General features: G+C 38.7%; 1 protein-coding gene across 1 annotated transcript in view; it reads right to left on the bottom strand.

Moving 5' to 3' along the window:
• Pard3 (par-3 family cell polarity regulator) overlaps positions 1 to 9,123 on the bottom strand; it is a 626,126-nt gene extending 617,003 nt beyond the window's left edge. The window contains exon 1 of the mRNA XM_048809090.1: positions 8,126 to 9,123. Coding sequence (XP_048665047.1) covers positions 8,126 to 8,158 — 33 coding nt within the window. The 5' untranslated portion in view covers positions 8,159 to 9,123. The remainder of the gene's footprint in view (positions 1 to 8,125) is intronic.
• Between the last annotated feature and the right edge of the window lie 2,615 nt (positions 9,124 to 11,738).

Here is an 11,738-nt window from a genome sequence, read left to right as displayed (position 1 = left end):
GGAGGATGGGAAAGGCAGCGGAGCACAACAGACACTAGTATGGCAATATGTAAATCAATGGATGTGTAACTGATGTGATTCTGCAATCTGTGTATGGGGTGAAGGTGGGAGTTCATAACCCACTTGAATCAAAGTGTGGAATATGATATGTCAAGAAATTTGTAATGTTTTGAACAACCCACAATAAAAAATTTAAAAAAAAAATAAATAAAAGTCTGTCTGCAAGACCTTCATGAAACAAGCAACCTAGAATTCCTCTGAAATGTGTGAAATCCATCTAAACCTAGGTTGCTCATTAAATACAAGATTTCCTAATATATAATCATTGGATATGTTACAGCCAACCTATCTACTTCAGCCAGCAAATGCAATCTCCTTCAGTGAAAAATGGTGGTTGAAAAATATAAAGTAAAAGCTTTATAAGCACCCTTATCTTTGACTGATACAGAAGAATTTGTAGGAGGAAAATATAATAGCTTTTCTGGGACTTACTTTAAAATAATACAGCAGAGGTAAAGGGCAGACAGGGACAGATTAAAAAAAAAAAAAACTGGCCATGTATTTGTGGTGATATTGCTAAAGCTAAAGCTGAGTGATAAGTACCAGAGGGCTCATTCTATTCTCTAGTTATCCCTGTTTGAATATTTCCATAATGAAAAGTTACCGCTCCCCCGCCAAAAAAAAAAAAAAAAATAGCTTCAGTGTGTGTGAAAGGCAGCAGGTTAAGAGCTAACTGCTGCTGCTGATGGAAAGAAAATGAGGCAAAACAGGTTGGGAGTGTGAGCAGAATTCCCCCCTCAGTTCTGGCTCTGAACCACACTTTTCTGAAACAGGGCACTTCTGGATGAGTACCGTGTTGTCTTGTGCTTCTCATTAGCCTAGCACACAGTACTTAAAGTGCTGAGATGAAAACTCATTTATCTTCATAAATTGCCTTCGTTGTCAACGGCATACATGTCACCTTCCAATAAATTGCTGAGTTTAGAAGAGCTGGGTTAGGTCTCACAGTTCTTAGTACCACCACAGCAGGAAAACTGCACATTCGCCAATTGTTAGGCTTTAACATCCTCCATACCTTTGGTATGATAAGGCTAAAAGTAAACTTGTGTATGGAGGGCTTAGGATGTAGCTCAGCGGTAGAGCACTTGCTTAGCATACAGAAGGTCCTGGGTTGATCCGCAGGATGACACACACAAAATTAATATATATTATCAAAGGAAAAAAAAAAAAAACCACATCTGCCAGGAGTGGGGGCTCAAATTCAAGGCACTGGTTTTCCAATACCTTTTAAGAGTGAAATCTCAAATCTAAACAATATGTCCCCAAGTCAGTGTTAGCTACATCCCAAGTAGCAGCAGCTCCAAGAGAAAGAAAGCCAAACTAGTCAACAACACACGGGTTTGAGCAAAGCACTTCTTAAAATCTGGATTTTTTCCAGCAGTGAGAGCCTTATTCCTCAAAGGACCAGCCCTTATTCCTCAAAAGAAGATACCTTAACAATATTAATAAATGCAGCTAACATTTTTATAGTGATTAGGAAACAAGAAGCATTATTAGAACTCTTCATCTACTAACTCGTATAACCCTCACTCAACCCTAAAAGTACCATTATCTCTCTCTCTCTCTCTCTCTCTCTCTCTCTCTCACACACACACACACACACACACACACACACACAATTTAGGAAATGTGCTTGAAGATTACATAGGGTCCAAGTGGCACAGCTGAATTTCAGACCCAGGCAGCCTGTATTCTCTGAATCACTCTACCAATGACACCAATCAACAGACAATCTGAAGAATCAAATTATCTTTAATCAAAATCACCCTTTTTTATAATAACTTATGTTAACAATTTATGTCAATAATTTATGTTAATGCTGTATTAGTAATGAATCACCAGTTACCTAGTCAATTGAGATATTGTATTTGAATCAGAATAAAGCATTATGGATTAACCAATAACAGAATTGTGTTTTATTAGTCATATTTTATCAGATTTCTTTTGTAAGAGTCTTTGTAGTTACATATTCGGGAGGAGGGAATCACCCAAAGCTAAAAAAAGCAGGTCAGGAGTGGGTATTTGCCAAGGGAAACACTTCAAGGTACAAGAGCAGATTTAAAATGCTCTGATCCAACATGGACATCTGTTCTGCCATAAGCAACCATCTGCTTCATATCCCAGACAGCAAAACATTTCAATAGGAAGTGTCAAATCTGACTCCTAAACAGGAAACAATTACCTACATTTGCTACCATCCCCAAAGCTGATTAGAAACTCCTGGGGCAAAAGCTAATGGAAAAATCACAGTACAGGTACTCATTCTAATGAGACTGGATATTGGCCAAGATTCCTACCAGTTGTAATATCTTAAATATTTAATTTCTTAAAAATTGAGATGTAAGATGAGAGATGTCAAAAAGATTTTCAGAAGGGAAAAATTAGAAGTGTGGGAAACAAAGACCTTTGAGTAAAAGATTCAGTGGCCTTTCAGATGCCTAAGCATAAACACTGGGCCAGGGATTGTGGTGAGTGAAAACAGTGGGACCCAAAGTGGCCTATAGTCAAAGACAACTACACACAAGGCTACAATGCAAGAACGTATTGCAAGACATTTTTTAAAATGACTTCCACAGATTCAAAAGATCATGCACTAGAGCCAGGAAAGGTTTTGTGAGGAGACTAGCAATTGAGTTGGGTCTTAAAGACCTACATTTCCTCAGATATGAAAGGAGGCCTGACAGCAAATTCCTAACCAAGAAGCAGCAAGACCTGGGGTGTGCTTACAGTGTAACTCAGAGATGCTCGGAGAAAGCAGCACAGGGCACAATGAAGATAGGGTCAAACAAATGTCTGCAGTTGTGTCCTATGGAGCTCACCTAAGGAACATATAATCAGAACTTAGTATGAGATGGATCCTTGGGGATTGGGGATAAACTAGAAAAACCAACAGACTGCTTATAATCAAGCTTGAATTCTAGCAGAAAGAAAGAATCAAACCTGTAAGATAATTTCAGTTAGTGAGAAGCCAACAAAGAAAACAAGACAAAGAGCCAGAGAGAGACAGGTGGATCGCTACCTTAGCTAGCACAACAGATGGTTAATGCTGCTCCTTCATTGACTAATCTTTTTTCTTTTGAAAGGTGTGTTCAGGACAGGGTCAGGGAGAGGAGCACAGCTATGGAGGCATAAGTAATTAGACAGGCCCTGGCAGAGAGCTCCAGAACACCAAGCAACACAGAGGACGCTGATCTCAGGTCTTTTTTAATTCAGGCCCATTGACTGTGCTAATAAGAGTCTACTTACAAAATGATCCCTTGTTAACACAAGGAGCAGAAAGATCTTGAACTTCTCCTTGGGTTTGGGGTGACAAACAGGTCCCCATTCTGTTTTTGTTGCAACACAAAATGCTGCTGAATGCCAATACAGCAATATATCCCACCACCCCACCCCCAGCAAAGCTCCAGGAAGCAGAAGGCAACAGGAGGCTTCTTTTAATTACACTTTTTTCTCTTTCCACATTATTTTATAGGTGCATCATAGTTGCACATAATGATGGGATTTGTTGTTACATATTTCTATATGCACACAATGTAACAATATAATTTGGCCAATATCACTTCCCCCCTCCCTCCCCTCCTCCTATTCCATGGTCTCTTTCCTCCACTTATCTCCCTTTCATTGTCCCCATGCCTCCTCCACCTGTCTTTCCCCTTTTCCTCCTTAGCTTCCACACATGAGAGAAAAAATATGGCCCTTGACCACCTGAGGTTGGCTTATTTCACTTAACATAATCGTCTCTAGTTCTATCCATTTTCTTGCAAATGACATATTCATTACATTTTATAAGCAAAAACTTAAAAATATTAAGTAGATAAAGGTAGAATGAATCCTGTACGTTTTATGCAATGTTGTAGACTATAACATCACAGCCTTTCTAAAAAGCAATATGGCAACATTGTTTCTTCTGATGCAATAATTCCTCTTTTGGAATCTAAAGATACTTAGATAGGTACTTAAATATAAATAAGTTACCTGTGGTGTTGTTTTAAGAACGAATGAAATAAACTTTATATAAATATATCCACTATATCTATACAAAGAAATATGTAGCCATTAAAAATGTTGAAAATAGGGGCTGGGGATGTGGCTCAAGCGGTAGCATGCTCGCGGCGCTGGGTTCGATCCTCCGCGCCACATACAAATAAAAAAATAAAATAAAGATGCTGTGTCTGCCAAAAACTAAACAATAAAAAATATTTTAAAATTCTCTCTCTCTCTTTAAAAAAAAAGTTTTAAAAAATTAAAAAAAAAAAAAAAGAATGTTGAAAATAATACTAACAAGGTGCCAAGGGGGGTGGCTCAGTAGTATAGATAGCACTTGACTAGCACGCCAAAAGCCCATTCCCACCACCACCAAAAAATATCTATCTATATATAAAATATAAGAAAACATTTATGTTTTTAAAAAGCAGGAAATTATTGTACTTAATGTGACTTCCAAATTCATAAGAATAGATTTTAATAGATGAAAATACAATGTCAAAAGATAAGACCAATCTCTATAAAATGCATTAATTCATTTTAAAAAACATGCATTTTAAAAAAATTTTCTTCTCTGAAACTATCAATCTAGTCTCCTTATGTAGTTTTATCACTTAATTGAATTTAAGTGCTCTAAGGCTAATCTAAGGTCCAAGTTTTCCATACCTAAGCCCTAGAACAGTGACTCAACAGTCAGTGTTTCAGGCAGAGTGAAAAGGGGAAAGGAAACCTGACTTGCCCTGGCTCACTTTTATTCTCTCAACGCTGGATGGTGGAGCCAGGCACATGGCTGGGTCCCTGGCTCCCAGCCCTGGTGTAAGCCCTACACACATGCCACCACCTGCTGAACATAATCAGGGTGTGTGGCTCCACCCTGGGCATGGTGACAGCAGTCTGATAGGGTGTGATTCCCTAAGTATAAACAGGTAAATATCTAGTTCCCAGCGCTGAACTCCGATTCACTGTCATGCTCCTGAATGTGCCCACGTTTCTGTTCAACACACCTGAGAACACTCTAATCATCGCCTCCCCTTTCCATAAATTCCCCTGACTGCTGCCTCCTGCCAAAACTAAATTCCATTAACCCACCCCATTTCAACAGCAAATCTTCACTTTCCACATGGCCAAGCTGGTCCGCATCACGCTTTGCAGCTGTGTGTACAGGAGTTGAGGGCACTGCTGAATCTCAGTGGAAGTGGATGCTGGATGCTGGTGGACTTCAATGACATTGAATGCCACTAATACAGACACTCCCTAGGTCCATCTGCCATCATGGCCTCAGCTTGCTCACCAAATTTGTTATAACTCAGTTACTCACCCCTAAAACCAAGTTCTCACCATGATATTGCCTTCAAGTGGCTTAACTGAAAGCCTTAGAAGACTGCATGCCAAATTTAGAATCACCTAACAATACAGCCAAGCCAGCATTCATTCTGCTCCCTTCCCATCATACTCAAATTCATAGCCTCAGTTCTATATAAGCCTGTCTTCTTTAAACGGAGACCAACAGGGTCCACCTCTTCCTACCCTCCAAAACATCAAGTACTTTTCAATCAGATATCACCTCAACAGTCACCTTCATAATTACTATGGGTTCTGCATTCATGTATTCTGCGGCTGTTTCAATGACAGCCCGAGTCCATTTCATGACTAATCTTTACTGAGCACCTGAATGCTCTTCACAACACTGCATACTGTATAAGTGCTCTGGAATAATCACCTAAGGCTTTCTACAAGTATTAAGGGACGGATGTAAGCAGGTCATCGATGCCCTTTCTCTTGTTCTCCACCAGTTACTTCACCTTTCATTCTCAAATACAACATGGCGGTGGAGGGGGACAGGGATGCGACAACAGTTATCTACCTCTCTCAAAGAGTAGTTTGTTTGCAATTAATTACAGCAATTACAAGAGTTTTCATTTTAATCCACAAAAACCCACTCCTAACCACTTTTTAAAAAGTGATGTGTGTGTGTGTGTGTGTGTGTGTGTGTGAGAGAGAGAGAGAGAGAGAGAGAATATCCATTTTTTAATAGATATTGAACATGTACCACTGGGGTACAAGATGAATAGGAGCCTTGCTCTATGGAGTTCATGGTCTGACAGCAATACAAATGATTAAAAATATTCATAATAACATGTTACACTGTAAGTACATGGGAAGGGCTAGGGGACCACTAAAGAATAATAGGGCCAGCTAAGTAAGAAAAAGATCAGGCACGTACATAAAGAAAGGGAATGAGAAAAGGAGGGATTGGGGGAGAGCGGGTTAAGTAGAAAAGGCTTCTTAACCAGTAATTAGGGAAATCAACTGAAAAAAAAAAAAAAACAGCAATGCAGAATATAAAATTGGTTGCTTCTCCATTAAATTATCTCAACTCTAAGAAAATTATACAAATGAACTGGCCTCAATTTTTGTCAGTTGTCTCATATTAAAAATAGAACAATACTTTTAGCACTTACATACCATGAAAAATCAACTCAAAGATTGCTTTTAAAAAAACAGGTTATGCATCCAGAGTCATTAATTCTGGCAGACTGATTATTGAAATTTCTAAAGAAGTACATCACACAAAAATCTTTAGTATATTTTTTGTGTAAAACCACAGTGTTCTTCACTTCTACATTGTAATCAAATTCACACACACAGACACACACACATATGCCCACACAATTATACCCATTCCATACTTGTGAGAATGATAATTTTATTTCACTTGTCTTCTAATTAACTTGTAGATGCTTGCTTTAACAGTCACAATTGCTACCATTTATTTTCAAAAAGGACTAGTATGTCCCACTTGCCCTAGTATGTCCACTTCCTAGATTGACAACATCATTTACATTTGAAATTGATTGTGAGCCCTAAGTGCCTTTTTACCAGATCTTCCAGCTGCTCAGTTTCTGAGTCTCTCTTCGTAAGTGATAATAATTCAGAATGTCAGGAGGGGTATCTCCAGCTCTATTCCACCCTTAACATCAAAACCAGCTTTATCTTGTTAAAATACAACCCCAATCACTTAATTCTCCTGCTCAAAACTTTTCAATGGCTCCCAATTAATTTCTAAATTAAGTCTTTGCTAACGGCCCTATATTCAAGATCCTCTATTACATATGATACCTGTCATTTTCCATCTTATCTTCCACCTGCCACCTACATCATCCAGTCAAATACTTCCTGCTCCTCAAACACAAATCCTAGCTTCTCCTCTCTATGGCTCCTTATATATACTATTGCAGTCAACATGCCCACACATCTGTTCTTCTCTGAAGATCTACTCTATGCCATATCCCAATGTCTTTCCTGGTTATGGCCAATCTATGAGCATTTCCCATACCTTTGAAATGCAAAACCATTTTCTGCTCTGATGAAAATTATCCCTTTTTGCTGGCATTCTTAGCATCCCTACACCATTATTATACCTCTAGCCATTAGCTGTCCTGATAACCCCTTGAGAACAGAACTTTGAGACCCGACTCTTCTCAGCATCCTCCACTAATCCTCCTGCACATAAAGAACTATCTGGATTGGATTAAGTAAATTTCCCTATAATTTTTCCTTGAGTTTTCAAAGGAAGAAGCAATAGGGAAAAGGGAGCCATGGACAGTTTTGAGCAGGCAAATCATATGACTGGAGATACACTGTAAGAGAATCAAGTGACCTGGCAGAGTAGAAAGCAGAAGGCTTGTTGTCAAGATTTGCCTGTGACTTTCCAGAAGAGCTTGCAAAGAGAAAGGGATGACTTGTAAGTCTGAGGTGCAGGGGGCACTTGGCTGAATGATGTAGGCAGCAGGTGGGAAATAAGAATGGAAAATGACTGGCATCATGTAATGGAGGGTCTTGAAGGCAAGAGCTTCAGGCAGATGACTCACCCACCAGGGACACAGGGACCAAGGAATCTAATATACAATTGTTGCTTTGAGGAGTAAATTAGTAATGGCAAATAAATTGCTTCTCAAGTTCCAGTTCCAATCTCCTAGTGGTGATCATAAGCAATGGCAGAGCGACTGCAGGAAGAGAACTTGTGACAGGTTTTCTCAGTATACACCGTGTAACTCCTGAGGCCACACACATGCCATACCTGGACCCTGTGATCTTTAAAGTATAACATCATTGTATGTGATGAGGTTCTGTGATGCTCCTCTGGGAAATAGAGCCCTAGAAATCTATGAGATTGTTCTGCAGCGGAGCTGGAGGGCACCCCTGGAAGGAAAAAGAGGAGCAAGAGAGAGGCATGGACCTAATATTAAAATTCATCATTTTAAAAACATACAAGCACTCATGATTTCCACTAGGAAACTACACCAAAATTAAACTAGTCATGTTTTTTTAAAAAATGAACACTCCTTTGATTAAAATGTTCCGGCCTTTCAAAGCAAACATGAAAGAGTGCCCATCCCAAGTCCGCTTCACACAGTGGTTACAGCATGAAAGTAGCTGACACAGCCTAGAACATGGCTCTGCCCATCCCAGCTGCTGGACTCCACATTGATCAGCCTCCTCATTGCATCTTCTGAGGACAACAATAATAATCATACCTACCAGACAGGACTGCTATGAGATTAAAGGAGTCCTATGACTAACACAGTGCCTGGCACATGGGATGTGCACAATTAAATTACCACTATTATTATCACCATTATCAAGATTACTATGTAATTAGCAGAGTATTTCTGTTGGCATGTTGTTAGTACCAAAAAAAAAAAAAACCAATGTTTTTAAAACACAAAATACACAAAACTGAGAAAGAAAAATAGCATCAGTCAGTCCTGCCCATGTAAGTCCTGCAATCAATCACTTGCAGGCTTTTTTTTCAGTGTCTGCTTTTGAGGCCAGACAAGAAACGATTTTTTACTCTTTTTAATTTTTGGAGTGCATCTCATTAAGAATTAGATGCTTAGGCAAATGCACACACATGTTCAGGCCAGTGCATCTGAAAGAACCCATCTGGTAGAAATGAACAACCTGTCCTTTTAGGTAGAAACAAAGGAGTTTTCAACAGAGTGAGCTCAGACCTTGTTTTATGGAATGTCCCAGGAAGACAGCAAATTAAAATATTATTTCCTAACAGCCCACAAGGATAAGCCAATAAGGGTCGGACACACATGGAAATAACTCCAAATAAGTCCTCTGCAATGGTCAGAAGTCATGGTTCCCTTTAAGAAAGGGAAATGCCATGGAAGTTCTTCCAATTGGAAGGTAGGACTGACCATATTCAACCCAATTGACTAAGAAAATACAAGGATACATAATCAAAGGAGTGTACATTTTTAAATGTAACAACTCCATAATGCTTGGTTTGTTCTGCAAAAAAAAATATACTAAAAACCCATGCTCAACTCACATTGCAAATTATAATGTCTTGGCACAAAACAGTCCCATCTGAGCTGAGTAAGTACAGTTGGATGTAACCACCAACAGACCTTGCACAGTGCACAGGACCACATTTGAAGCCCACAGTCCCAAGGTAACTAATCTCTCTGAAACCCTACAGTGTTGTAGTAAGTTTTTCACATTTGCAATTGAAGCATTTCTTAAAGTAGTCAGTGGGCAAAGGCTGGGCCATCTGTGTCAATCTGCAGCTATTGATGCTGATAGAACTGGGTGCAGGGAATATTTTCACTACACTGAACAATGGATAAGCATATGTATGTATATGGTTTTGTAGTTATTAAGGGTAGACACACATGACTTGAGCAAGTATCTATGCAAAACAGCCAAGACTAACATAACTACACTAGATCCTTTTTCTTTTTTAATTTTTTGTAGTGGTAGATGGACAGAATATCTTTATTTAATTTGTTCATTTTTATGTGGTGCTAAGGATCAAACCCAGTGCCTCACACTTGCATTGCAAGTGTTCTGCCACTAAGCTACAGTCCCAGCCCAGTACTCTAGATCTTTAAGCAAAGGAAATCACATAAAAGTTGGCAACAATAAAAGCCATTTCCTGAGAGACTGTTATGTTAAAAAAGGAACAGGAAATAATTTTAGAACTTAAAACATTTGTTTTGATGTTCATAAATGGACCTAATAACTCCTCATATCAGGGACATAGCTCATTTCAAAATATATAACCATAAGAATGCTCAATATAGTAAAAAGCAGAAATCAATTGAGTTAATAAGACTAGCCTTTTTTAAGGCAGACTACCAATACTTTAAGTGTTAAATTGCCTTAAAAATTAGCAATAAACAGAGTGAGACTTTTCAAAAAGCACAGTCAACACAAAAATAGATCATGGAAAGGAGACTAATTTAATGCTTAGTTGACCTGTTTTCTGAAATCAATTCTCTATTTCTCCCTTTATTTAAAATTCCTGTTTATAAACATTTCTCAAAAACAGAAAGGCGCCAGGCTCAGTGGCACATGTCTGTAATCCCAGTGGCTCAGGAGGCTGAGACAAGAGAATCCTGAGTTCAAAGCCAGCCTCAGCAAAAGTGAGGTGCTTAGCAACTCAGTGAGGCTCTATCTCTAAATAAAATAAAAAATAGGGCTAGGGATGTGGCTCAGTGGATGAGTGCCCCTGAGTTCAATCCCCAGTATCCAAAAAAAAAAAAAGATGTGGTACACACCATAATCCCAGCTACTTGGGAGGCTGAGGCAGGAGGATCACAAGTTCCAAGCAAGCCTGGGCCACTTAGTGAGATCCTGCCTCATAATAAAATTTAAAAAGGACTGGGATTGAAGCTCAGTGGTAAAGCACTTGCCTAGCATATGGGAAGCCCTGGGTTCAATTCCCAGCACCTCAAAAAGAATAAAATAAAAGTAAATTTAAAACTTAGAAAAATTAATCTTAACAAGATATAATCAGAGCCAACCTCCAAAAGAGAGAAAATTTCATTCTTCACCCATGTTTACCCTCTTAAGAAGCTATAATGACTTTTGTTTCAAGTCATTTGGCACCAAAAAATGATACATATTTATGATTAAAATTTCACTAAACTAATCCCAATATTTCTCACAGGATATTGTATTCCACTGTGCTATTATGATTCAAACTAAAAGGAGGCCACCTTTTTTTGAAACTATTAAAATAAAGCCTGTTAATTTTCTAGGGGCTACTCTGAATCTTGGTTTGCTGAAAGTCACTTGGAAACACACGGTATTTTGCAGCCAATATTAAGTAGCATGTGTTCCTGAATGTTAGAAAGTATCAGTATGCAAATGGGGCAAAGATTTTTATTTTTTTTAGATATTTTTTTTGCTGTCAATGTACTTTTATTTATATGTGGTGCTGAGAATTGAAGCCAGTGCCTCACAAATGCTAGGCAAGTGCTCTGCTTCTGAGCCACAACCCCAGCCCCAAGATTCTTATTTTGATAAGTAAAACTTGCAATAATAATAATAATAATATTTCTATAGTGCAAACTCAAGAATGGGAGAGGTCTTACTTTTGATATTTCAGCAATATGGAAAACACAGAGCAAACACAATCTGCTGTCACAGCAGAATGAAAATTACACTAAAAACCAAGAACACGAATTTCAAAGTATGTGATGCAAGTAGAGATATACCTCCTCCAGAGCCTTGCTGCTCCAAGGTGTTTTAACAGTACAGGGACAGAGCAATCACCTGGGAACCTACTTGAAATGTGTAATGTCAGGGCCCCATCCAAGGCCTGCTGAATCAGAGTCTACATTTTTGCAATATCCCCAGGGTACTTTAAGAAGCACTGCTCTAGGACAGTACAG

This window comes from Marmota marmota, unplaced genomic scaffold (assembly GCF_001458135.2).
Source record: "Marmota marmota marmota unplaced genomic scaffold, marMar, whole genome shotgun sequence".
Classification (NCBI taxonomy): Eukaryota; Metazoa; Chordata; class Mammalia; order Rodentia; family Sciuridae; genus Marmota; species Marmota marmota.
This window is presented reverse-complemented; position numbering and strand designations above follow the sequence as displayed.